The sequence below is a fragment of the Stomoxys calcitrans genome, chromosome 1 (genome assembly GCF_963082655.1).
Source record: "Stomoxys calcitrans chromosome 1, idStoCalc2.1, whole genome shotgun sequence".
NCBI classification, from domain to species: Eukaryota; Metazoa; Arthropoda; class Insecta; order Diptera; family Muscidae; genus Stomoxys; species Stomoxys calcitrans.
The window spans coordinates 243,961,439-243,985,846 of record NC_081552.1 but is presented as its reverse complement, the minus strand read 5'-3'; the positions used below and the strand labels follow the sequence as shown (position 1 = coordinate 243,985,846).

General features: G+C 39.6%; 1 protein-coding gene across 2 annotated transcripts in view; it reads right to left on the bottom strand.

Moving 5' to 3' along the window:
* LOC106092120 (uncharacterized) overlaps positions 1 to 24,408 on the bottom strand; it is a 121,091-nt gene continuing 96,683 nt past the window's right edge. For both annotated transcript variants that reach the window (XM_059361113.1, XM_013258885.2), the window contains exons 4-16: positions 18,062 to 19,148; positions 13,125 to 13,300; positions 11,889 to 13,052; positions 11,664 to 11,794; positions 9,817 to 10,175; positions 9,612 to 9,757; positions 8,517 to 8,626; positions 7,102 to 7,235; positions 6,704 to 7,035; positions 4,661 to 6,151; positions 4,285 to 4,602; positions 3,873 to 4,213; positions 1 to 796 (exon numbers count right to left, since the gene is read on the bottom strand). In XM_059361113.1, the coding sequence (XP_059217096.1) occupies positions 654 to 796; positions 3,873 to 4,213; positions 4,285 to 4,602; positions 4,661 to 6,151; positions 6,704 to 7,035; positions 7,102 to 7,235; positions 8,517 to 8,626; positions 9,612 to 9,757; positions 9,817 to 10,175; positions 11,664 to 11,794; positions 11,889 to 13,052; positions 13,125 to 13,300; positions 18,062 to 19,148 (5,932 nt within the window). In that variant the 3' untranslated portion in view covers positions 1 to 653. The remainder of the gene's footprint in view (positions 797 to 3,872; positions 4,214 to 4,284; positions 4,603 to 4,660; positions 6,152 to 6,703; positions 7,036 to 7,101; positions 7,236 to 8,516; positions 8,627 to 9,611; positions 9,758 to 9,816; positions 10,176 to 11,663; positions 11,795 to 11,888; positions 13,053 to 13,124; positions 13,301 to 18,061; positions 19,149 to 24,408) is intronic.

Genomic DNA, 24,408 nt, shown 5'->3' with positions numbered 1-24,408 from the left:
TAACTTTAGTATTCGTTTTATTTGTTTATATCGTATGATTGATCAAAAATAGTTTAAAAAACTACATAAAATTTAACTGCTAAGTTAAAAACAACATCAACATATATTTTATGACCAGTTCAATCCAAAAACCTGCCATTTAAATTTTAAGGACCGATATTAAATGTGAACCACATCTAAACAACATGTTTTTTTTCTGCATTTCATTTGACATTTCTCTACATAATCGAGCAACACATTAAATTTATTCACAGTCAACATCGGCACTTAAAATGTAATCATCCTTTATTTTTGTATTTTGTTTTTAATTCCAGTACATGTCGGTTTATTCAAGAAAAATGAAAACATAATGCAAAAATTATTTAAAGTGAACATACATAAGGATTTAACAATTGCAAAGTGATGGCAAAATAAATTTAATACATTTCTCTTATCCGCTTATTGTTTACGGAAACAAATACAAGCTCTTAATACTATGAAAAAAGCTTAAATCTTATAAACTAGCAAAGTGATGTAAGAAAAACAATAAATATATTAATAGTATTACGCTTATTGTGTAAATGTGTGGTAGGAGACTTCAACATAATTGCAGAATATAAAATACAAAAACTTAAATATAAGAAACTAAATTATTATAGTTATAAAAACGAAATTCAGGCTTTCTTAGTGGGATCGATCACACCACCGGGACCCGGAAGACCACTTGGACGTCCAGTCAAATAACTGTCAACCTGCCGGGCTGCTTGGCGACCTTCGGTAATTGCCCACACAACCAAAGATTGGCCGCGACGACAGTCTGTAAATAAAGGCAAACAAAATTTCATTTCATTTATTGTCATACAATGCAATACAAAGTACATGACGAAACAATTAAAGGTGTTGTACAACAACCACAAATCATATGGCTGATCGACGTTTTGCCAACACGCACAAAGAAATTTGTGTGCGTGTGTGTATACGTATGCGTACATGAGTAGAGATATGCGAGAAAGAAGATAACCAAAAAAGAGAATGCAAACAAAAAATGTGAAATCGTAATACCGTCAAATCTGGCCGGCTGTTAACAGCTATTCGCGTGAAACAATCTTTTTAAATCCGCTTTGTAGAAAGTAAAATAAGAATTTAACCTAATATCGTATTACAATCCGCAAACAATATACAAAATATGCTACTAATAAAAATTTAAGTTACAGTTTTAAATTAACTTAAGACTTAGAGCGTGTGTCGAATGGTAGCAATCTCCTATGGGGATGTTTTTACACTGGTGAGAAAAAATTTCATTTTGCTGTGCCAATGGACCATTTTTTCTAACACTGACAATTTTTGACGTTTGTCAAAAGCCAGAAAATAATAATCATTTTTCAAAAATATTTTCCATTACTGCGAGCAGTTACATTGCAAATGCGAACGTTGCTATATGGAGATATTTTATTTTGCTTTTGAAAAAAGGAAAACACAGCGAGTAAACAAGTAATGTTATTTTAAATGCATGTCTGCTGCTTTTTTTTCTATTGTTTAGTGTACCGTAAACAGCTGAGAATATTTTTTTCTCGCGAAGTGCAATATCTGTCAACAAATTTTGGTTGTGTGTGTGGGTATTATAGTTAAGAACCATTACACACAAACAACGAAAATTGGCGCGAACTAGCAATTTACCGAAAATCAGAGTTGCACTAATCACCGATTTTGCTTCTTGATCGATCTTGATCATTTTCAGGATATATTCATTTACAGGTAGTGGCAGTTGCCCAACAACAAAATATTAAGTGCACTATCTGTCAAAATCAGTGATTGGTGCAACTCTGACTTTGAGTATGTTACTAGTACGCGCCATTTTTCGTTTTCTGTGTGTAGTTGTAGTTCTTAACTATAATACACACGCACACAACTAAAACTCGTTTTTTAGTCCTCTTTCACATAAACCAACAATTTATTGTGTAAAAACAGTAACATATCGTTTAAAAACAATGGTATATTGTTTAAAGCGTGTTTTTATTTATTTTTATACCCACTACCGTAGCATAGGGGGTATATTCATTTAGTCATTCCGTTTGCAACACATCGAAATATCAATTTTCGACCCTACACAGTATATATGTCGGAATCGTCGTAAAATTCTTAGACGATTTAACGATGTCCGTGTGTCTGCCCGTCCGTCCGTTGTAATCACTCTAAAGCCTTAAAAGAGATATTGAGCTGAAATTTAGCACAGATACGTCTTTTTGATGCACGCTGGTTAAGTTCTTGAACGGGCCAAATCGTACCATATTTGGATATATCTGCAATATAGACCGATAAAGGGTTCAATGCCCATAAAAACTTTACTTTTCATCCGATTTTGCTGAAATTTGGAATAGTGCGCAGTTTTAAGCCTCCCGACATCTGACCTAAATATGGATTACATCGGACCATATTTAGATATAGCTACCATATAGACCGATCTCCCGATAAAGGGCCGGAAGGCCATAAAAGCTTTAATAATTACCCGATTTCGCTTAAATTTAAAACAGTGGGTTATTTTAATCCTCCCGACAACTGACGTAAATATGGTTCAGATCGGAATATATATAGATATAGCTTCCATATAGACCGATCACCCGCTAAAGCTTTATTTTTTATCCGGTTTGGCTGAAATTTGGAATAGTGCGCAGATTTAAGCCTCCCAAAATCCGACCCAAATATGGTACAGATCGGACCATAATTAGATATAACTGTCATGCAGACCGATTTGCCGATAAAGGGTCTGAAGCCCATAAAAGCTTTATTTTTTAACCGATTTCGCTGAAATTTAAAACAGTGAGTTATTTTTAGCCTTCTGACACCCGACCTAAATATGATTCAGATCGGACTATATTTAGATATAGCTGCCATAGAGACCGATCTGCCGCTTAGGGGTCTGAAGCCAATAAAAGCTTTATTTATTACCCGATTTTGCTGAAATTTGAAACAGTGATCGGGTTAAGACCTCCCAACATCCGACCTAAATATGATTCTGATCGGACTATATTTAGATATAGCTGCCATATAGACCGATCTGCCGCTAAGGGGTCTGAAGCCAATAAAAGCTTTATTTATTACCCGATTTCGCTGAAATTTGAAACAGTGAGTATTTTGAGCCTTACGATATCCGACCTTAATGTGGTTCAGGTTTATAATTGGATATATCTGCCAAAAAGACCACTATTTTGTTCTACACAAGTGAATAATGACATATATATTAGACCACTCAATGTCCGTGCCGAATTTGGGAGCTTAAGTTATCCAATTTTCACCGGATTGTGACGAAATGGGGTTTACATATATACCCGAGGTGGTGGGGATCCCAAGTTCAGAGGAATGAAATGGCTTTTTACGTGTTTTACTAGTAATAACTTTTTTAAACAACCACCATTTTTGCTTTGTTTACCTTAATCATGCTTGGCAGATCGATTTTTCTTCTCCGCAATCGATAACTTGTTGACAAATAAGGTTCGTAAGTCATAATCCAATTCTGGAATTAATCATCGAACAAAAAATTGCTTGATCAAAAGTCTTTGATCTAAATTTCGGTAAATCAAAGAATTAGGTCGTGTAGAAGTTCAAAAATTCAGATGGGAGAATCGTATTATATGGGAGCTATATCTAACCGTGGACCTATTTGGCCCATTTACAGAAGTAGGTATGTGTTTGTTCAACATTTCTTGGGGCTAGCTTAACTCTCCATAAATTGACGGATGGACTAGGCTCATTCGACATTAAATATTATGGCGATCAAGAATAAATACATATAATGTGGGGTTTTGAGCAATAATTCTTGGTGGGTCAAACGAAATGACGAAGTTAGTATGCCACCATCTTTTAGTAGAAGGTATAACAATTAAAAGTACACTTACCTCCTGCTGCAAATACTTTAGAATTCGAGGTACCATATGGGCCATTGCATGCCTTGACATTGCCTCTGTTATCTAATTCTAGACCCAATTCATTGGGTACTGTCTTCTCAGGACCCAAAAAGCCCATGGCTAGAAGAATTAAATCGGCATTGAAATGCTTCTCAGAGCCAGCCACTTCCTTCATGCTCCAAGCACCGGTTGGCGTTTTTGTCCATTCGACTTCGACGGTTTTGACAGCCTTAATGTGGCCATTTTCACCAATAAATTCTTTGGTAGTTGTGCAGTACTGACGGGGATCCTTGCCCCATTTGACACGAACTTCCTCGTGGCCATAGTCGACTCTAAGCAAAAGAAGAGCACATTATACCATAGTATTGAAGAGTTTGCATAAATATTGCAAAAGAAATCTTACCGGAATACTTTGGGCCATTGGGGCCATGGGTTGTCATTGGCTCTGCCTTGGGGGGGTTCAGGCAAAATCTCGAATGTTGTAATACTCTTGGCCCCCTGGCGCAATGATGTGGCTATACAATCACAACCGGTGTCACCGCCTCCAATTATGATGACATCTTTTCCTTCAGCCGAAATGACTTCATTCTTACCGCCCAATTGTTTCTTTTGCTGTGCTTCCAGGAATTCCATGGCAAAGTGTATGCCCTTGAGGTCCCGATTGGCCAAAGGCAAATCACGAGGCCAAGTCGAGCCAGTGGTTAAAAGAACGGCATCATATCTAGAAATTAGGAAAATATAACACCACTCTCTGATTGTAGCCTCAATTTGCAACTTACTCTTTCATCAAAACTTCAGCCTTGATGTCCTTTCCCACATGCACATTGGTACGAAACTCAATACCCTCATCGGCCATAAGGTCAACACGACGCTTTACAACATTTTTGGATAGTTTCATGGTGGGTATACCATATTGCAGTAGACCACCAACACGATCGTTACGTTCAAAGACCGTAACAAAATGACCAGCACGATTAAGCTGCTGAGCGGCTGCCAAACCCGATGGACCTGAGCCCACAATGGCTACACGTTTTCCGGTTCTAACATCAGGCAGTTCTGGCTTGATCCAACCTTGTTCGAAGGCATGATCTATAATGGCGCATTCGATATTTTTGATGGTAACAGCGGGTTCCGAAATGCCCAAGACACATGAACCCTCACAGGGGGCCGGGCATACACGCCCGGTGAACTCGGGGAAGTTGTTTGTTTGCAGTAGCTGACGTAGAGCCTCCTTCCAGTCATCATGGAAAACAAGATCATTCCATCTGGGTATGATATTTCCCAAGGGGCAGCCGTGAGTATTCGATTGACAGAACGGTACACCACATTCCATGCAGCGAGCTGCTTGCATTTTTAAATTCTTGCGCACATGGGGGAAATTGTAAACCTCTTCCCAATCATTTTGACGATCACCAGCATCACGATAAGGAGCGGATTCACGCTTATATTTAACAAATCCACGGGTCTTATCCAAAATGCGATCGGCTCTCTTCTGATCCATGGCCACATCTTGAATGGCTTCTTCAATATCCTTGACGCCAGGTTCATGGGCGTCCTTGCCATTCTCAATACTCTTAACATTTGATTTATTTTGTTGCTCTTCTTTTTCGGCTTCCTGCTCTTTAAGAGCTCTTTGATAATCATAGGGGAAGACCTTGACGAATTTGGCCTGCTCGCGCGACCAATTATCCATTATCTCCTTGGCAACCTTGGAACCGGTCTTTTCAATGAAATCTTGTAACAGTTCCTTAACAAGGGCCACATCGCCGGGCAGTTCCAACGGCAAGAGTTCCACCAACTCGGGATTAACTTTAGGCTTGAATGAGCCATCGATGTCGTACACATAAGCCATGCCGCCAGACATACCGGCAGCAAAGTTTCGGCCAGTCAGACCCAAGATAACAACTACACCGCCAGTCATATATTCGCAACCGTGATCGCCAACACCTTCAACGACAGCGGTAACACCGGAATTACGCACGCAAAAACGCTCAGCGGCAATGCCACGGAAATAGGCACGGCCCTCGGTGGCACCATACAGACATACATTGCCCACAATAACATTTAGATGAGATTCGAAGGGTGAGGTTTCCGGTGGAGTAATAACAATATTACCACCACACAAACCTTTGCCGACATAATCATTGGCATCACCCTTCAGAGTGACATTTACACCGCGAGCCAAGAAAGCGCAAAAGCTCTGACCAGCAGAACCTTCAAGGAAGATATCCATGCTCTTGCCCTCGGGAAGACCGGCTTCACCATATTTACTAGAAATAAACAGAGATTGGAGTTATTAGAAACAATCATGTAAAAAGAAAATCAGTAATCATTCGTAAAAATCTCAAAGTCTTGGTATTAAAAATAGGAGAAAGAGGGCGCAAGACCGAAACGCGGGAGAAATTTATTTCGGTCCGCGGCAAGGTACACAGGGGTTTAGTTTCAGATTTATTTTTTGCTGAGTGAATTCCATAGCGCAGAGGTTGACATGTCCGCCTATGGCGCTGAACGCCTAGGCCATCAGAAAAAAAATTTTTAGCGGCGGTTTTCCCCTCCTAATGCTGGCAACGTTTGCGAGGTACTACGCCATGTAAAACTTCTCTCCAAAGAGGTGTCGCACTGGGGCACGCCGTTCGGACTCAGCTATAAAAAGGCTCCTTATTATTGAGCTTAAACTTGAATCGAACTGTACTCATTGATATGTGAGAAGTTTGCCCCTATTCCTTAGTGGAATGTTAATGGGCAAAATTTGCATTTGAATTCCTTTTTAAAAGTTCTGCGAATTATTTTTCCCTGTTTATCCCACTATTTCCTTTACTTACCAAGCAATATGGTAGCTTAGAGTTGAACCAAAGGCTCTCTCCTCATTGTGAATGCGCATTTTCAAGGTAACATTGTCCTCAGTGCCATTGAAAATAGGCTGAACTTTGGCTATCAATTCATTATCGGAACGTTTTTCCAATTGGAAGTCCTGTTTTACGGAACCACCAACGATATTTGTTCCAGGACGCAAATTCAGTGCATTCTCCAATAGCATTGACAAGTTGAGAGTATTAGCTTTGGTGGAGCGTTTCTCTGAAACGCGCAGCAAATCGGTGCGTCCAATTAAATCTTGGAATTTTCGTATGCCCAGATTGGCCATAATTTTTCGAATCTATAAGGCAGACACATTAAAAATTTTAAAAGCGATTTGTTAAACAAAATGGCATTTGAAACTTACGTCCTCAGCCAACATGAAGAAGAAATTGATGACATGCTCAGGTTTGCCAGTGAATTTTTTACGCAATACTGGATCTTGTGTAGCAATACCAACGGGACAGGTATTAAGATGGCATTTGCGCATCATGGTGCAACCTGCAAAGAGTAAACAAGAAATAAAAAGAAAAAACGTTCATTAATAGAATATTTTAGAAAGAAGGGTGTGAAAGACTTAAGGCCGTAATTACAAAACTTAATGAAGCCTTTAAATAGGTTTATTTGAGAGTTCCATAAAGAAAACCTGTCAAATAACCCTATTTCAAAGCTACATTAAGTTTTGTGAATACGGGAAAGGGCGCGGACGCCTGCCAAAACATTTAAGGGACTTTCAGCTATCGGTCCAACATAATACGAGAGGTCTACACACAGAAAAAAATAAAAATCGGTTTCAATCACAAAGTTAATTGATTCGATCAATTTTTTAATTGAAACGACTTCAATCACCAAAATGATAATATCAATCACTGTTTTTGAAAATGTGATTGAAAATTGTTTCAACTAAACAAATTGCATACTCAATAGAAAATGATTGAAAATTTTTGAAATTTCCAATTAAATTTGTAATTGATTTAATTAAAAAATTAATTGAATTTTTTCAAATTTTTAATTAATTTTTTAATTGATTCAATTAAAGCAATGTTTGAGATTTTCTAAATATCCAACTATCTATTTGAGTAGGTCATTAAAAAATGTAATTGAAAATTGTCACTCGATTCGTTCGACAATTCAATGAAAACAGCTGTTTTCAAGGAATTGACAAACGAATTGTGTGACAACAAGTAAAAATGTGCTATTTTTTTGCCGGGCCGAATCTTACATACCCTCCACCAAAGATCGCATTTGTCGAGTTCTTTCCCCGATATCTCTTTTTCAGGCAAACAAAGGATACAAGAAAAGAATTGCTATAATATTGGAGCTATATCAAGTTAGGCTGTTGGAAACCATAATAAAAGTCATTGTATAAAATTTCAAGATCCCGGATTAGTTTATATGACAGCTATGGGTTGATTTGAAACATATTTGGCACATTTGTTAGAAGTCATAACAAAACACGTCATACGAAATTTCAGTCAAATCGTATAAGAATTGCGCCCTCTAGCGGCTGAAGAAGTCAAGATTCAAGATCGGTTTATATGGCAGCTGTATTTTAAAACTTAAAAATTACCAAAACTTCAATCACTATCGCAATGAAAAAAATGATTGATTCAATTAATGTTTTTAATTGAAAACCACTTTTTTCAATTAAATTTTTGATTGAAAAAATTTTTGTGATATTTTTTTCCGTGCAACGAATATTTTATTTCTAGTTGGGGTTTGAGGCTAAAGCCAAAACCTCCATTTTATATACACTTAGAAACTTTTAGGAACTCTGCTTACCCATAACAATCAATGGAGCTGTACTAAATCCAAATTCATCAGCACCCAGACAAGCAGCAACTACTACATCAAAGCCAGTACGCAATTGACCATCAGCCTGCACCACAACTCTATTTGTAGGATGATTGTCAGTATAAATATGGCACAAACGCAGAATCATCGGAAAACGAACGCCCATCGGATAGCAACACAAAAACATAGAAAAGAAAAAGTGGGACATTAGAAGAATTTCTAAACATGGTAAAGTAAAGATTCAGATAGAATTACTAATGGAGCCGCCCGCTGCAGCAGCTGATGAGAACGATCGAACACGATGGGGACGGACGTTTAGAGGAGTAGGTGTGAACGAGCTTTAAACATAGTGAACGACATTTTCGAAAGGAGCAACAACTAGTGAGATGATGACTGATTGATCGATTTAATGTGTGTTTAGAGCTTGCTATCGATTGTTATTTGGTTTGAGTTTAGCATAACAATAGAGTCTTAGAGATCTTGGCGAGGTTTTTTTTCGTATTTCGTTTTTGGTGTGCCGACATTTCGTTAACAAACTTTAACGCTCACATCCATAGACACACACACGCCAATGCCATGCAGGCTCCTTAGCAGTACCATGACTATCCTCCATAAAAAAAGAAGACTTCGGTCTTTCTCCTTGGTTGTGCAGTTGAGTTGTGTTGAAGCAGCATATGTGGTGTTCGTTTCACTGGATTTCCAAACATCTTTGATGAATCGGTGCACGACGTGTGTGTACACTGCGTAAGCGTTTATGTTTTTATCGAAAATGTGGAACTCTCAATTCCTTTGATTGGTGTTTTTTTTTTTTACCTCTCAACTCTCAAGATCATGATGACTTTTCGCTCCGCTTCTATTGTGAACATAGAGTGTGTATGCAACGCGACGCGCAATATCATTCAATCCTCTACGACGACAAGGCCGTTGAAGAAGCTCGTTATCTGGATAACCAGGTTGATGCGAGTGAGATATATTTTTGGATTTGTATAATGTATATATAGTATGCTTGGGTACTTTTCTTTTTTCTAAATGGTTAGTGTTGGATCATAAAGAAACTAGAGATCAAAATATGAGCCAGCTCACCTTGAACGCAGGTTATTCAAAACCAAAACTTGATGCGTTTCGGCCACACCCAGTTCCCAGGGAAGACCAGCATTTTTAATGCCAGTCCAGGAACTGGCACCAGTGCCGCCATCGTGACCCGAGATAACAATATGCTCAGCTTTACCCTAAAGGAAAGAATAAGGATAACATCAAAGCCAATTGGTATTTGGAAATCTTCTCTTACTTTAGCCACTCCAGAGGCTACAACACCAACGCCAACTTCTGATACTAGTTTTACGGATATGCGTGCATTTGGATTTGAGCATTTCAAATCGTAGATTAGTTCGGCCAAATCTTCAATGGAATAGATATCGTGATGAGGAGGTGGTGATATAAGGCCTACACCGGCCACCGAGTGTCGTGTTTTGGCTATGTCTTTGGTGACCTTGTAGCCAGGCAGCTCACCGCCTTCACCCGGCTTAGCGCCTTGAGCCATCTTAATTTGCAAATCATCAGCATTGGCCAGATATGAGGCTGTAACACCAAAACGACCAGAGGCCACCTGCTTAATGGCAGAACGCCGGCTGTTTTGGGGATCTTGATCTGTAATGAAAGAAAGCAAGAAAATGTTGTTAGGATCAAGAAGTAAAAGCGAGTTAAAGTCGTTTGAAATTCAAATGGGATAAATGATTATATGGAAGCGAAACCAGATTTTCGATTGTTGTTGTTGTTGTAGCAGTGTGTTGTACACTGAGGCGGCAGCCCTTGCCGATGAAGGACTTCATCGGGTCAATCCGGTACGTACAACCGGCTGCCATGGGATTGCATCTGCTGTTGTTGTTGTAGCAGTTAATTGTGTCCTATCTTTCGTCTGCTTGATTCTGTTGAGTGTCAAGACCCAGGAACTCTGGGACTAAGATGGGGTGCTTCCACAGGGATCTGGATCTGAGTCGAGTGGGTCTGGATGGGCCCTGGTTACTATCGGGACATACATCTTGCACCTCGGCATCAATCCTTGCTCTGTAGGAGTTGAGGCGGCTGCCTATCCCGGAACGTAATTGAGCCAGAACTATTCTGGTCTGCCGGGGGAGGTCAATTTCTTCAGGTGCAATGGGAGGCGGTCGTTCTCCAAGGCCGACATTCACCCAGTAGCCATTTACCGCATCTGCTGCAGTGTCTGCTTGAATGTTGTCTAGACCTGTTTGATATGCCGCTTGATCTAGAGGTTCTCTCTCTAGTAGCGCTGCATCTCACGCTCTAAATCATGTAGATCTACCTTAAGGCCTCTGGGCGATGGATATCTATCCACAAGCGATGATTTTTTGGATGGTCTCTGCGATAACAGCCCAAAAGGTATTGCTTAGACAGCATGTAGCCATGTCTTCGCACTGGTAGGATCTTTGTCTCCCGATGGAGGTGGTCCACATGGGAACTGAGAAGACAGCCCGCCGCAGTTGGGAGGTCGTGCATTCCGACAGATCTGATAAGGGTCGTCCTTTTTATAGCCGAGTCCGAAAGGCGTGCCACAGTGCGACACCTCTTTGGAGAGAAGTTTTACATGGCATAATACCACACAAATGTTGCCAGCATTAGGAGGGGAAAACCACCAACCACTGATGGTCTCGCCAGGATTCGAACCCAGGCGTTCAGCGTCATAGGGGGACATGCTAACCTCTGCGCTACGGTGGCCTCCCTCCGGTCTGTACGCCTCCCCAAAACTCGGGTTATTTCCAGGCTTCAGTAGCGGTATCACTCTGCCCATTTTCCAGACATCGGGAACTATAAGAGTGTTCAAAGACATGTTGAGGACAGTGGTAAGGTACTCAAAACTCCAGGTGAATCCAGATTCTTCAACATCAATGTAGAGATTCCGTCGGGGCCCAACGCCTTGGATGATTTGGCGCCACGGATGACATTCGTAACTTCGCCCACGGTAAATGACCACGAGGGCTGTTTATCGGCTCGGAGATCACGAATACGGTGAATGGCTCTCCTCCTTGCCCTGATTTTCGATTCTCACCATGTTGCAAGTCAAATAAAACTGTACCAGCTAAATCGCATGAAAATTGTTTCCTTATGATGAAAACTTACTTAGATAACGATCAGCATCTTCGCCACCCTCGCCAGTGTTACTTTTGCCACCGATACGATTCATGGTTATGGCCAGAGTTTGATGGGCCTCTAGGGAAATACTACCAAAACTCATGGCACCAGTAGCAAACCTTGAAAGAAAAGAAAAAACCAAACATTTTTGGTTTTTTTATTAGAAACCATTTCAAATTATCTCTCTTTCCTCCCCCTGCAAATCATGCTTACCTTTTGACAATCTCACTAGCAGGCTCCACCTCTGATATATCGATTTTTTGACAATCATTGGCCAACTCCAACTGACCTCTTAAAGCGCACCGTTTAACACTTTTCAAGGTACTAGCTTTAAACGTTTCAAAAGCATTGCTGTTGTTGGCTACAGCAGCCTCCTGCAGGCTGGCAATGGAGGAAGGTTCATTGATGTGAGCCTCACCACCGTGACGCCAATGATATTGTCCAGGATTACGCAGAATCCTTGTGTCCGTCGAGATCTTGCAGTATGTCATTTGATAACGCTCCAAACCCTCACGAGCCAACATATCCAAGCTAACACCTCCAATGCGAGATGCAGTGCCGCGGAAGCATTTGTCAATGACATCATCACCCATGCCGACAGCCTCGAATATTTGGGCACTTTTATACGATTGCAAGGTACTGATGCCCATTTTGGCCATGACTTTGGCTATGCCAGTATCAATAGCCTGGGCATAGGCGGAATAAATTTGCTTGTCCGTGACATCGGGACTGATGACACCATCATTGCGTAGGGCTTGGGCCAATTCGAAGGCCATGTAGGGACATATGGCATCTGCACCATAGCCCAAAAGCACACAGACATGATGGACCTCACGCGCTTCAGCCGTCTCCACAATAATACCCACCTTCATGCGATGATAGGTTTCAATCAAATGATGATGCAGAGCACCCAAAGCCAATAAAGCTGATACGGGGGCACGGCCATCTTGGCCAGCATTTCGATCGGAAATGACCAACAGTTGATAGCCCGATGAGGCGGCGGCAGCACCTTCGCGGCAAACACGATCTAAACAATCAACATAGCCTTGAACACCATCTTGAAATTGGAATGTTATATCCAAGACCTTGGTTTTCCAGCCGCGATGAGTGTTACGTTTCAAGAGATTTGTATCTGGAATGCTCAATATGGGGTTGTTCAACCAAATGCGATGCACTTGCTCCGCCGAAGGTTGCAAAATATTTCCCTCGGGGCCAATGGGACATTGCATGGACATGACAACCTTCTCGCGGAATGGATCAATGGGAGGATTGGTAACTTGGGCGAATAATTGCTTAAAATACTCATACGGTAGGGGTTGGAATGTAGACAAACAAGCCAAAGGAGCATCATTGCCCATGGAGCCCAAAGCTTCTTTCCTGCAAATGGCATAAAACGATGGGTCAAGTCAAGGTTATGGGACATGACTCTTTGTTCACCAGAGTAATTACCTGTTTTTGAACATTGGCACCAACAGCATGTTCACGGTTTCATTGGTATAGCCATACAATGACAACCTGGGATCCAAAATGCCTTGTTTCGAGGGATCATTGTTGGCTACATCCGTGGAACCATTGGCATTATCAGTATTGAAGACATTAGCATTGCGGATTTCATCCAGGGTTATCTAAGGAAAATAAAATTAAAGGGAACTTTAAAGTTGATACCATATTTGGGGGGTTAGAGTGGAGCATTTAAACACACAAGCTTGGGGGGTGGGGGGCAGCCTAAAAAATAATCGAGCCAAGCTTTTAATTGAACTTAAAAGAAATTATATTGGGTTGCCCAAAAAGTAATTGCGGATTTTTTTTAAAGAAAGTAAATGAATTTTTTTATAAAACTTAGAATGAACTTTAATCAAATATACTTTTTTTACACTTTTTTTCTAAAGCAAGCTTAAAGTAACAGCTGATAACTGACAGAAGAAAGAATGCAATTACAGAGTCACAAGCTGTGAAAAAATTTGTCAACGCCGACTATGTGAAAAATCCGCAATTACTTTTTGGGCAACCCAATTGAAGCAGCACAAGCTATTCGCAACACGAAGTGGCAACTGCAACAACTACTAAGGATCGACTTTTTCAAACTCACCATCTGTTAAAATCCAAAATTTAGTATTATTGGAAGCATAAAAGTGTTTTTTTTTTTTGAGGGAATATTAAGAAAATAGTTTTTTTTAATCAAATTTGTAATTAAGGGAATTATTTTTTGCAGTTTAGGTTGTTATTATATTAACATTTTTTATAGTATTCTATGTCATTTTCCTTGTTTATGAGTAAACTTGGGGTGTTCTTTTTTGTTTACATAGAAACAAAATGGTTCAAATGCATATGACCTGACCGAACTTTGGATACCCACCACATTTACTAGGCATCTACTATAAATTCATATAAACATATGGACCGAGTTGAGGTAATAGCTTTATGATCAATAACGATATACAGTTCCAAAGGAGTAAATAGTTCACTTAGGCTTAAAAGATTATTCTTACATTTATAGCTTTGAAGTTCTAACCGTAGATAAGGTGGTGTCTTATTGTGTTTTACTCAAATCACAACTTCAAATTTCAGTGAAATCATGTCTTCCAGGGGCTCAAGAAGTCAAATCGGGAGATCGGTTTATATGGGAGCTATCTACCGATTTGGACGCTACTTGGCACAGCAGTTGGAAGTCATAACAGAACACTACGTGCAAAATTTCTGTCAAATCGGACAAAAATTGCGGCTTGTAAGGGCTCAAGAAGTCAATTCGGGAGATCGTTTTATATGGGAGCTATATCAGGTTATAGATCGATTTCAGCAAAATCGGACAAAAGTTGAAGCTTGTAAGCTCAAGACATATTAGGCGCAGCAGTTGGAAGTCATAGCAGAACACCACATGCAAAATTTCAGCCAAATCGAACAAAAATTGCGGCTTGTAAGGGCTCAAGAAGTCAAATCGGGCGATCGGTTTGTATGGGAGCTATATCAGGTTATAGACCGATTTGGACCGTACTTCGCACTGTTGTTTAAATTGATAACTGAACACTACGTGCATAATTTCAACCAAATCGGATAAAAATTGCGACTTCCTGGGTCTCAAGAAGTCAAATCGGGCGATCGGTTTATATGGGCGCTGGGTACTTGACCCAAATTGTAATACCATATTCGTTTTTTGGTCTCCAGTACCTTTCATTTGATACCCTTATTGTGCCCATCGGACCACTTTCGGATATGGGTGGCGTTTTTGGGGTAAGGGGGATATCTAAAAATTATATAGCCTATGTTTTCTTCCAGACAAACGTACACAATCTATGAAAATTTTAACAAAATCGGTTCAGCCAAGTAACATATAGTCATAATGGATCCAATGGCATTTTTGAGGGGTGGCATGACTCCCTATACTTTGATCTGATTTTTTCTGCCAGATTCGAAATCTACTCCCGAATTCTTTTCATTTGAGCGCAATATTGACATGAACGTCCAATATGTCTGTTTCCGGAGTTATGGGGTTGGGGCAGCCCGATGGGTACTAAGACTCAAATTTTAATACCATATTCGTAATCTATTCGCGAATACCTTTCATTTCACTCCCATATTGTCATGATCGTCAAATACACCTATTTTAAAGGGTTTTTGGACTGGGGCGGCCCCCAGGTACTTGGATCCAACTTTTATTATGAAATTCTTACTCTACTCTTGAATGCCTTTCATTTGAATCCCATATTGTCCCGATCGGTCCACTTTAATTTTTGGTTAGTACTTTTGGGGTAGGGGGGAGGGTCCGCCCCCTCCCGATATCAATTTTTGGGATGGGGTGTTCCCTGAACTTTTTTGACCTGAAATTTTGACATTAGAATCGGGTTTTTGGATTAATACACGGGTACAAGGAGGCCGTCGTAGCGCTTAGAGGTTACCATATCCGGCTGGGTTCGAAACTTGGTAGGAACATCAGAAAAAAAAATTCAGCGGTGCTTGTTCCTTCCTAATGCTGGCCAAATTTGTGAGGAACTTCGCCATTAAAAAAATTCTCCCCGAAGAGGTGTCGCACTGCGGCACAGTGAGGTCCCTTATCATTGAGCTTAAAATTAAATGGGCCAGCAGTCGGTGATGTGTGAAGTTTGCCCCTGTTTCCTAATGGAATGCCTATGGGCAAATTTGCAGTACACGGGTTCAAGACAACCGAATAGTTATATGGCCCATTTCTCCTTTCAATCTGTAAAAAATGTCAAAATTCAGCCGATTGACTTTTATTTATAAGATGAGATTTGGAGAAGATATATCTTTCAATGTTGTCAATGTACACTGGGCATTGTATGCTGATTATGTGTTTTCCTAGATTAATTGTACCATCAAACTGAAGGATACCCCTTATCAGCGTGTCGTCTCCTCTCCTAAATAGTTTAGGTGGCAACTCATCGTCTTCTGCTGGCTTAATAGTCTTTCGTCATCAAATATCAAAGCCGTAAGACTGATGATTTATTCTTTGGTACAACTTCTGGACTTCACCTGAGTACCTCTATTTGCTCACATTCCTGTTTTTCCATTGCTATACACAGGAAATAATAAAAATCGGCTTCAATCACGAAATTAATTGATGTAATTAATTTTTTTAATTGAAACTGCTTCAATCACCAAAATTATAATATCGATCACCGTTTTTGACGAAGTAATTGAAAAAACATTCAATTAAAAAAATTCCATATTCAATTAAAAAAAGTATTGAACATCTGGAAATTTTCAATTGATTTTTTAATTGCTCCAATTAAAAAAATTATGACATTTTTTGAAATTTTGTTTTTGAAATATGGTTCCTAGAATCGCTTGCCATGGGATTGCTATAAATTTTCCGACATGTGGGATATATGGAGCTTTCAATTCCGTGGCAGGCGGTTGTACGTACCGGATTGACCCGCTGGAGTCCTTCATCGGCAAGGGCTGCCGCCTCAGTGTACAACACACTACTACAACAACAACGTATAGACCTATGATATGCTCTTCTAGTTATATCGTAGGGTACGATATGTTGTATGGTGGTTAAATAAAATCAATTGCAGATATTGTAAAAGAAGGGGTATAGGGTCTACCACCATTTTGTAATTCAGCATTTTTCGTTTCAATTAATTTTTGAATTGAAAATTTCAATCACGATTGTGATTGAAAATTCTTTCAAATTCAATTAAGAAATGAATTGAATCAATGAATTTTATAATTGAAAATTTTAATCACGATTGCAACTTATATTCAACTAAAAAAGATCAATTAATGCATCAATGAAATAATGAATCAATTAATTTTTTAATCGAAAACAATTTTATTTTCATTAAATTTTTAATTGAAAATTTTTTTCTGTGTACTTTCCATATCATAACCTTGTCCATTTGTTGTAAACGTTAAGATGGAGTAGAGCATTGATAAGAGTACTAATCGGCTTCGAATTACTTTCCGATTAGAGCTGGCAAACCATCGATATTCGATCAATTCGAAAGTTTCCATATGTTTCTTCTTAACAATCGATACTTTCGATAGTATCGACAAATTTGTTAAATATATCTCAAAATATGCTTATTTTCAAAGAAAACATGTAAAAGTGCTTAAATTCGACCAGATCGAGCTTTGGATAACCATTTTTATTAAAAGCGCATTACAATTGCTTGGTCTAAGAACTCTCAAACCTTTTTGGGCTTTGCCTTTCTGACAGGTAGAGGGCGCTCAAAGTTTGAATATTCCACACCTAAGATCATGACCCAGAAACTGGTGTCTTTTAGTTGCGAAAGCCGAGCATTTCCTATGTCATTGCCGGCTTTCGCGGCCTAAAACCCCGGTACTTAGGTGGGGACACAATACCACAGACATGAATCAAGCACGGAATTCCTAACTTAAAATTTTCTTTTTCGAGTTTTTTTTTTTTAGTATTTAGAGCGCACAACAAGTCGATTACTGGCTTGGGTGTATGTTCATAGTGCCATGGGGCGGATTAGTATCCGCACCCTCTTTTTGAACCTAACCAAGATGCGCAAGAAGTAAAAAATACAAAATTGGTTAATACTACAATACTCAACCTATCGAGTCCTTTTATCTAATCAACTAAAGTGGAAATATCGACAGATGTCGTGCTCTTTGTGGGGTGCCCATTTTAACGTTTGTAAGGGAATACATGATATAATCTTTTACTTGATCTTGAATAGAATAGGTAAAGAGTCATTCGACCTGGGCACTGGCCTTCCTATATTGGTGACTTACGAAAAGCCTTCTATAACTTCTCTACGTACAAATGGGCAATTATTAAATGGAGGTTTAACACAACAATGTGTGCTTACCAGCATGTTGGCCGGCGTGATAATTACTATACACATTTGAACCATTCTTTACCATGTTAATTTTTTTTGTCTCTTTTACCAATTACTCACCTTTTGTTGCAACCACTCAGAATGGGGACGTGATTTGGCAATTTTCGTCTTCAATTCAATATCCTGTATGAATTTCTTCTCCTGCGTATCGACCAACAACATGCGACCGGGTTTCAAGCGAGATTTTAAGGTAACCTGTGATGGATCGACATCATAGACACCCACTTCGGAGGCCATCACCAAAATGTTCTCTTTGGTGATGTAGAAACGTGAAGGCCGCAAACCATTACGATCCAATACGGCACCTATGTAACGGCCATCAGTGAAGGAAATCAAAGCTGGCCCATCCCAAGGCTCCATAACGCATGAGGCCCATTGGTAGAAATCACGTTTCTCTTGCGGCATTGTTTTATCGTTTTGCCACGCCTCGGGGACCATGGTCATAACCGACTCGGGCAACGTACGATCACTGGCTGCAGTCAAAAATTCCAATACACAATCAAATGAACCGGAATCGGAGAGATTAGGCTCGACGACGGGATATAGTTTTTTCAACTCATCGCCAAACAATTCACTCCGCATTACACCCTCACGAGCTTTCATTAGATTGACATTGCCACGCAGGGTGTTAATCTCGCCATTGTGGGCCAAAACACGTAGCGGGTGGGCTCTTTCCCACGAGGGGAATGTATTGGTGGAGAAACGTGTATGTACCAATGCCAAATAGGTTTCAAATTGTGGATCCTGAAGGTCCGTATAGTAGTTCCACAATTGATCCGAGGTGAAGAGACCCTTGTACACGATGGTCTTTGAGGACAATGAGCATATGTAGAAGCGGCGTCCCTCCTTGGCCAATTCGTGGCTAGCACGCTTGCGCAAAACGAAAACCTGACGTTTGAATGTATCCTCGTCCATATGGGCGGGGCGCACGACGAATACTTGACGTGATAGGGGCTCCGATTTGCGGGCTACAGCACCAATAGCTTGTTGATTAGTGGGAACGTTGCGCCAGTTTAACACTTCTAAACCCAAACTTTTGGCCAGTGCATTGAATTCATTTTCGGCATCTTGGTGAGATTTCTCATCCAAATAGAAAATGCCGGTGGCATAATTACCCAATTCGGGTAGTTGAATACCATCTGAAGACCTGTGCGATGAAAAAGAGAGAAGGAGAGAGAGAAAAAAGAATTTTTAGACAATATTCAAGTACATGTATGAGGAATTTCCGAGAAATAGTCTTTATGAGATTGAAATCTTCAACAATACAAAAGAAGCACGGTTTTTAGTGCTCTAATTGATTTGTTCAGCAAATAATCATTGAATTGGAACAGTGCATAAGAATGACAAATGATAATAAGGAAGCTATCCCAAATATTTGATTTTGTATTTAAAAAGTTGCTAATTAATTGCAACCGGTTTCCGCTTGTTAAAAAACATTGCATTTAATTCGCATCCACATTTCACACTAATTTCGTATGGCCATCATGCGGTATGCACGTGCCACAAACATGTTGACAAGTTCCTAATTTAGCAACTGTCAACTTCCTTAATGACAACAAATGCATTGCAGAACTTTCTATAGGATTTCATACAATCACTTTGAAAACTCAGATGTAATTACTTTTCGAGGAATAATGAAAAACTTGTTGCAGTTCCATATAATACATATCAGGGACGTAGTCAGGGGGGGTCCTCGGGCCCGAGCCAAAATTTCAATAAAATTGTTTGTGGCTACTTGACTTTAATTGACTTTTGGTCTTTGCGGTTTGCGTGTACCACCGTGTTTGGCTTTAAAAGACTTCTTTGCTGGAGCTTCTTCATCCATGATGTAGCCAATACAACATGACCTAGCCAATGCAGCCTATTGCTTGTGCCTGCTCAATGCATTTTACGACACTATGTTTTGCTTCAACATTTTAAAGTTTTTTTTTTTATTATGATGTCCCAAAAAGAAACAAAATTAAAATGAACAAGTAAGAGCGTGCTAAGTTCGGATCTTTCAGGCCGAATCTTGTATACCCTCCACCATGGATCGCATTTGTCTTAGGCAAACAAAGAATATTGAATAAGAACTGTTATGCTACTGGAACTATATCAAGTTAAAGTCCGATTCGGACCATAAATGAATGCTGAACATTGTACAAGTCATTGTCCCATTACCTCCCATTACTTGAACCTAACTTCTTATGTCATACTGTCGAATACTTTTCATTTGAAACCAATTTTGACATAAACGTTAAATATATCTGTTTAGAGGTGTTTTTGGGTTGAGGCTTCCCGCTGGGTATTTGGACCTTAATTTTTTTAATACTCTATTCGTTTTCTAGTCTCCAATACCTTGCATTTGGTACCCATAATGTGCCTATCGGTCCTCTTTTGGTGTTGGTTGGCGTTTTTGGGGTAAAAGGAAAGGACCGCCCCCATCCGATGTCTAAAAATTATATAGCCTATGTTTCCTTCCAGGTAAACTTACACAATCTGTGAAAATTTTAAGAAAATCTGTTCAGCCGTTTTTGATTCTTCGCAGCAAACAAACAAACCGAGTCCCATAGAGTCATGATGGGTCATATGTCCATTTCAGTCGTTTTTGGGGGGTAGGGTGACCCCCTATACTTCGATCTGATTTTGTATGGCAGTTTCATAATCTACTCCCGAATACCTTTCATTTTAGGCCCATAACGACATGAACGCCCAATATGTCTGTTTGGGGGAATTTAGGGGTTGGGGCATTTAAATTTAAATTTGGGTCCAAGTATCCATCGGGCCGGGTTCTTAGACCCAAATTTAAATTCCATATTCGTACTCTACAATAAATTTCATTTGATACCCATATTGTCCTGATCGCTCCACTTTTGATTGTGGGTGGTATTTTTGGGTAACTGGGGAGGGCCCGCCCCTTCCCATATCAACAAATTATATAAAGCCTATATTCCTCCTTCCTAACCATATTCGTAATCTACTCCCGAAAACCTTTAGTTTGAGTCCCATATTGTCATGATCGTCCAATAAACCCATTTTAGGGGGTTTCGGGGTTGGGGCGGCCTCCCAGTTACTTGGACCCAATTTTGAATATGAAATTCGTGCTCTACTCCTGAAAATCTTCCATTTGAGTCTCATATTGTCGCGATCGGTACACTTTTCAGTTCATTCGGATAAGAATTGCGCCGTGTAGGGGCTCAAGAAGCAAAATCGGGAGATTGGTTTTTTTATGGGAGCTGTATCAAGCTATAGATCGATTCAGACCATATTAGACTCGTATGTTGAAGGTCATGAGAGAAGCCGTTGTATAAAATTGTTTGCCAAATCGGATGAGAATTGTGCCCTCTAGAGGCTCAAGAAGTCAAGTTCCCAGATCCGTTTATATGACAGCTATATCAAAACATGAACCGATTTGCACCATACTTAGCACAGTTATGGGAAGTCCTAACAAAACACCTCATGCAAAATTTCAGCCAAATCGGATGAGAATTGCGCGCTCTATTAGCTCAAGAAGTCAAGATCCAAGATCGGTTTATAGACAGCTATACCAGATTATGAACCGATTTGAATCATACTTAGCACAGTTGTTGAAAGTGATACCAAAACACTACGTGCAAAATTTAAGTCAAATCGGACGAGTATTGCGTCCTCTAGAGGCTCAAGAAGTCAAGACCCAAGATCAGTTTATATGGCAGCTATATCAAAACATGGACCGATTTGCACCATACTTATCACAGTTATGAGAAGTCCTAACAAAACACCACATGCAAAATTTCAGCCAAATCGGATGAGAATTCCGCGCTCTATTGGCTCAAGAAGTCAAGATCCAAGATCGGTTTGTAGACAGCTATACCAGATTATGAACCGATTTGAATCATACTTAGCACAGTTGTTGAAATTGATACAAAAACACTACGTGCAAAATTTCAGTCAAATCGGACGAGTATTGCGCCCTCTAGAGGTTCAAGAAGTCAAGGTCCCAGATCGGCTTATATGGCAGCTATATCAGATTATGTACCGATTTGCGCCATACTTATCACAGTTATGGGAAGTCCTAACAAAACGCCTCATGCAAAATTTCAGCCAAATCGGATAAGAATTGCGCGCTCTATTAGCTCAAGAAGTCAAGATCCAAGATCGGTTTATAGACAGCTATACCAGATTATGAACCGATTTGAATCATACTTAGCACAGTTGTTGAAATTGATACCAAAACACTACATGCAAAATTTCAGTCAAATCGGACGAGTATTGCGTCCTCTAGAGGCTCAAGAAGTCAAGACCCAAGATCAGTTTATATGGCAGCTATATCAAAACATGGTCCGATTTGGCTCATTTACAATCACAACTTATCACCTACACTAATAAAAAGTATTTGTGCAAGAAATTGTGGCCAGAAGGAGCATTATGGATAAGACGCTCTCCCAGAATTTGTTGGCCACTTCCGAGTGGCGTAGAATGAACAGAGTAGACTTTAACGCACAGAAGACGCAGAGCTGTTTCTTGTCTCACAAGCGATTCACTGACCCACTTCAATCGTCGATACCTATCGGTGGTATAGATATTGAACAATCAGATGTTCTTGATGTTCTGAGCATGAAGATGCAATGTAATGTCCGTTGGTCAAAACACGCATTCGAAGCGTCGAAAGAAGCATTCAAGTGTTTGGGCTTTCTTAAGCGGTGCAAGAAAAATTTCACCTCACCTCTATATTATCTACATCAGGCCAGAAAAGAAATGTAACTCTCAGTCGACCGAACTATGCATTACCGAGAAAATTAATTTTTCGCCCGAACCATTCGTATGTGGAATCGACTTCCGGCTAATGTCTTTCACACTCAATGTCGGTGTGAAAGACATTAGCCAATTCAGAAATTTAAGACGAATATCAAAAAACACTACTCCCTCTTTCCCCCCTCCAACCCTTAACTTGTTGGAGGGAGGAAAGAGGGAATGGACATCCGGCTTATGTCTTTCACACCGACATTCACGTTCAGAAATTTAAGACGAATATCAATAAACACTACTCCCTCTTTCCCCCCTACAACCCTTAACTTTGCTAATTGCCAACGCAATGCACTGCATATATAGGGGACATCCCCTGAGTGTTGGTTACGTGAAAAAAAAAACATTTGCGCTCATGTGCAAGAGATAAAATTTCATCGAAATACTGAAGCTGATTCGCCAAAACTATCACACACTATAAAACAAAGATATTCGCAAAAGCAACAACATTTTGAAGGCGTTGAATGATTAGGATCGGCTTTGACTTTAACCAAATGTCATCGCCGATGGACCAGTTCCTGCACCCTGTAGCTACCACAATTTTCAAAAAAAAAATTTGAGGTATCTTTACCAATTTTACAGTAACAGAAGAATTTTGGCAACTTTCGAATTAGAAAAAAATATGGGGTGACCCCCTCCAAAATAAAATCCTGACTACGTCCATGATGCATATTAAGGCACACCGATACTTGGAATATGGTTTCAAAGTTTAATTCCAATAACTTGAGTAATCGAACATTGGCGTAATTAGCTGTCATCTTATCAGCTGTTGTTTACCCCCAGTACTTTGAGTTATTCACTGTTCAGTGTTGGTCCTGTTTGTTTGTTTGTCATCTGGGCGAGCACTTATCGGGGATTGTGTTACATTCATTGATTTGATCATGCCATCATGCAATTATTAAATACCATGGCCCCTCGAAGTAAGAGCCACACAATACTGACATTTTTATTATTCCATAATATATGTGGGTCATACAGTACAGTACATAGTGCTACTTGTATTGCATTATCACTTAAATTTGCGTCATACAAGTATCAATAACAGATGTTGCATTATATTTATTTTTGCAAACAATTGGCTTGGGTACATCTATAACACTGTACAACTTTAAATATGCCATTATTTGTTATTGCAAATTTGCCCACGAAGATTCCCAGTAAGGAACAGGGCCAACTTGTATTTATGGTTGCCCAAAAAGTAATTGCGGATTTTTCATATAGTCGGCGTTGACAAATTTTTTCACAGCTTGTGACTCTGTAATTGCATTCTTTCATCTGTCAGTTATCAGCTGTTACTTTTAGCTTGCTTTAGAAAAAAAGTGTAAAAAAGTATATTTGATTAAAGTTCATTCTAAGTTTTATTAAAAATGCATTTACTTTCTTTTAAAAAATCCGCAATTACTTTTTGGGCAACCCAATAGTTTAGGTTGAAAAGAGGGTGCAGACATTAGCTGTGTTCGGGAACTCAAAAATTTGTGCAAATTTGCACAAATTTTTACTGGAAGTCATTCGCGTAGTTTATTTGCCAGCAGAAGAGAGCGCAAGACAAAAAGATTCAAGCAACAACACTAAGTTTGATCTTTGGCATAGAAGTTAATAAGTTTTAAGCGAAAAACATTATTCGAGTGTGAAAAGATTCTTAA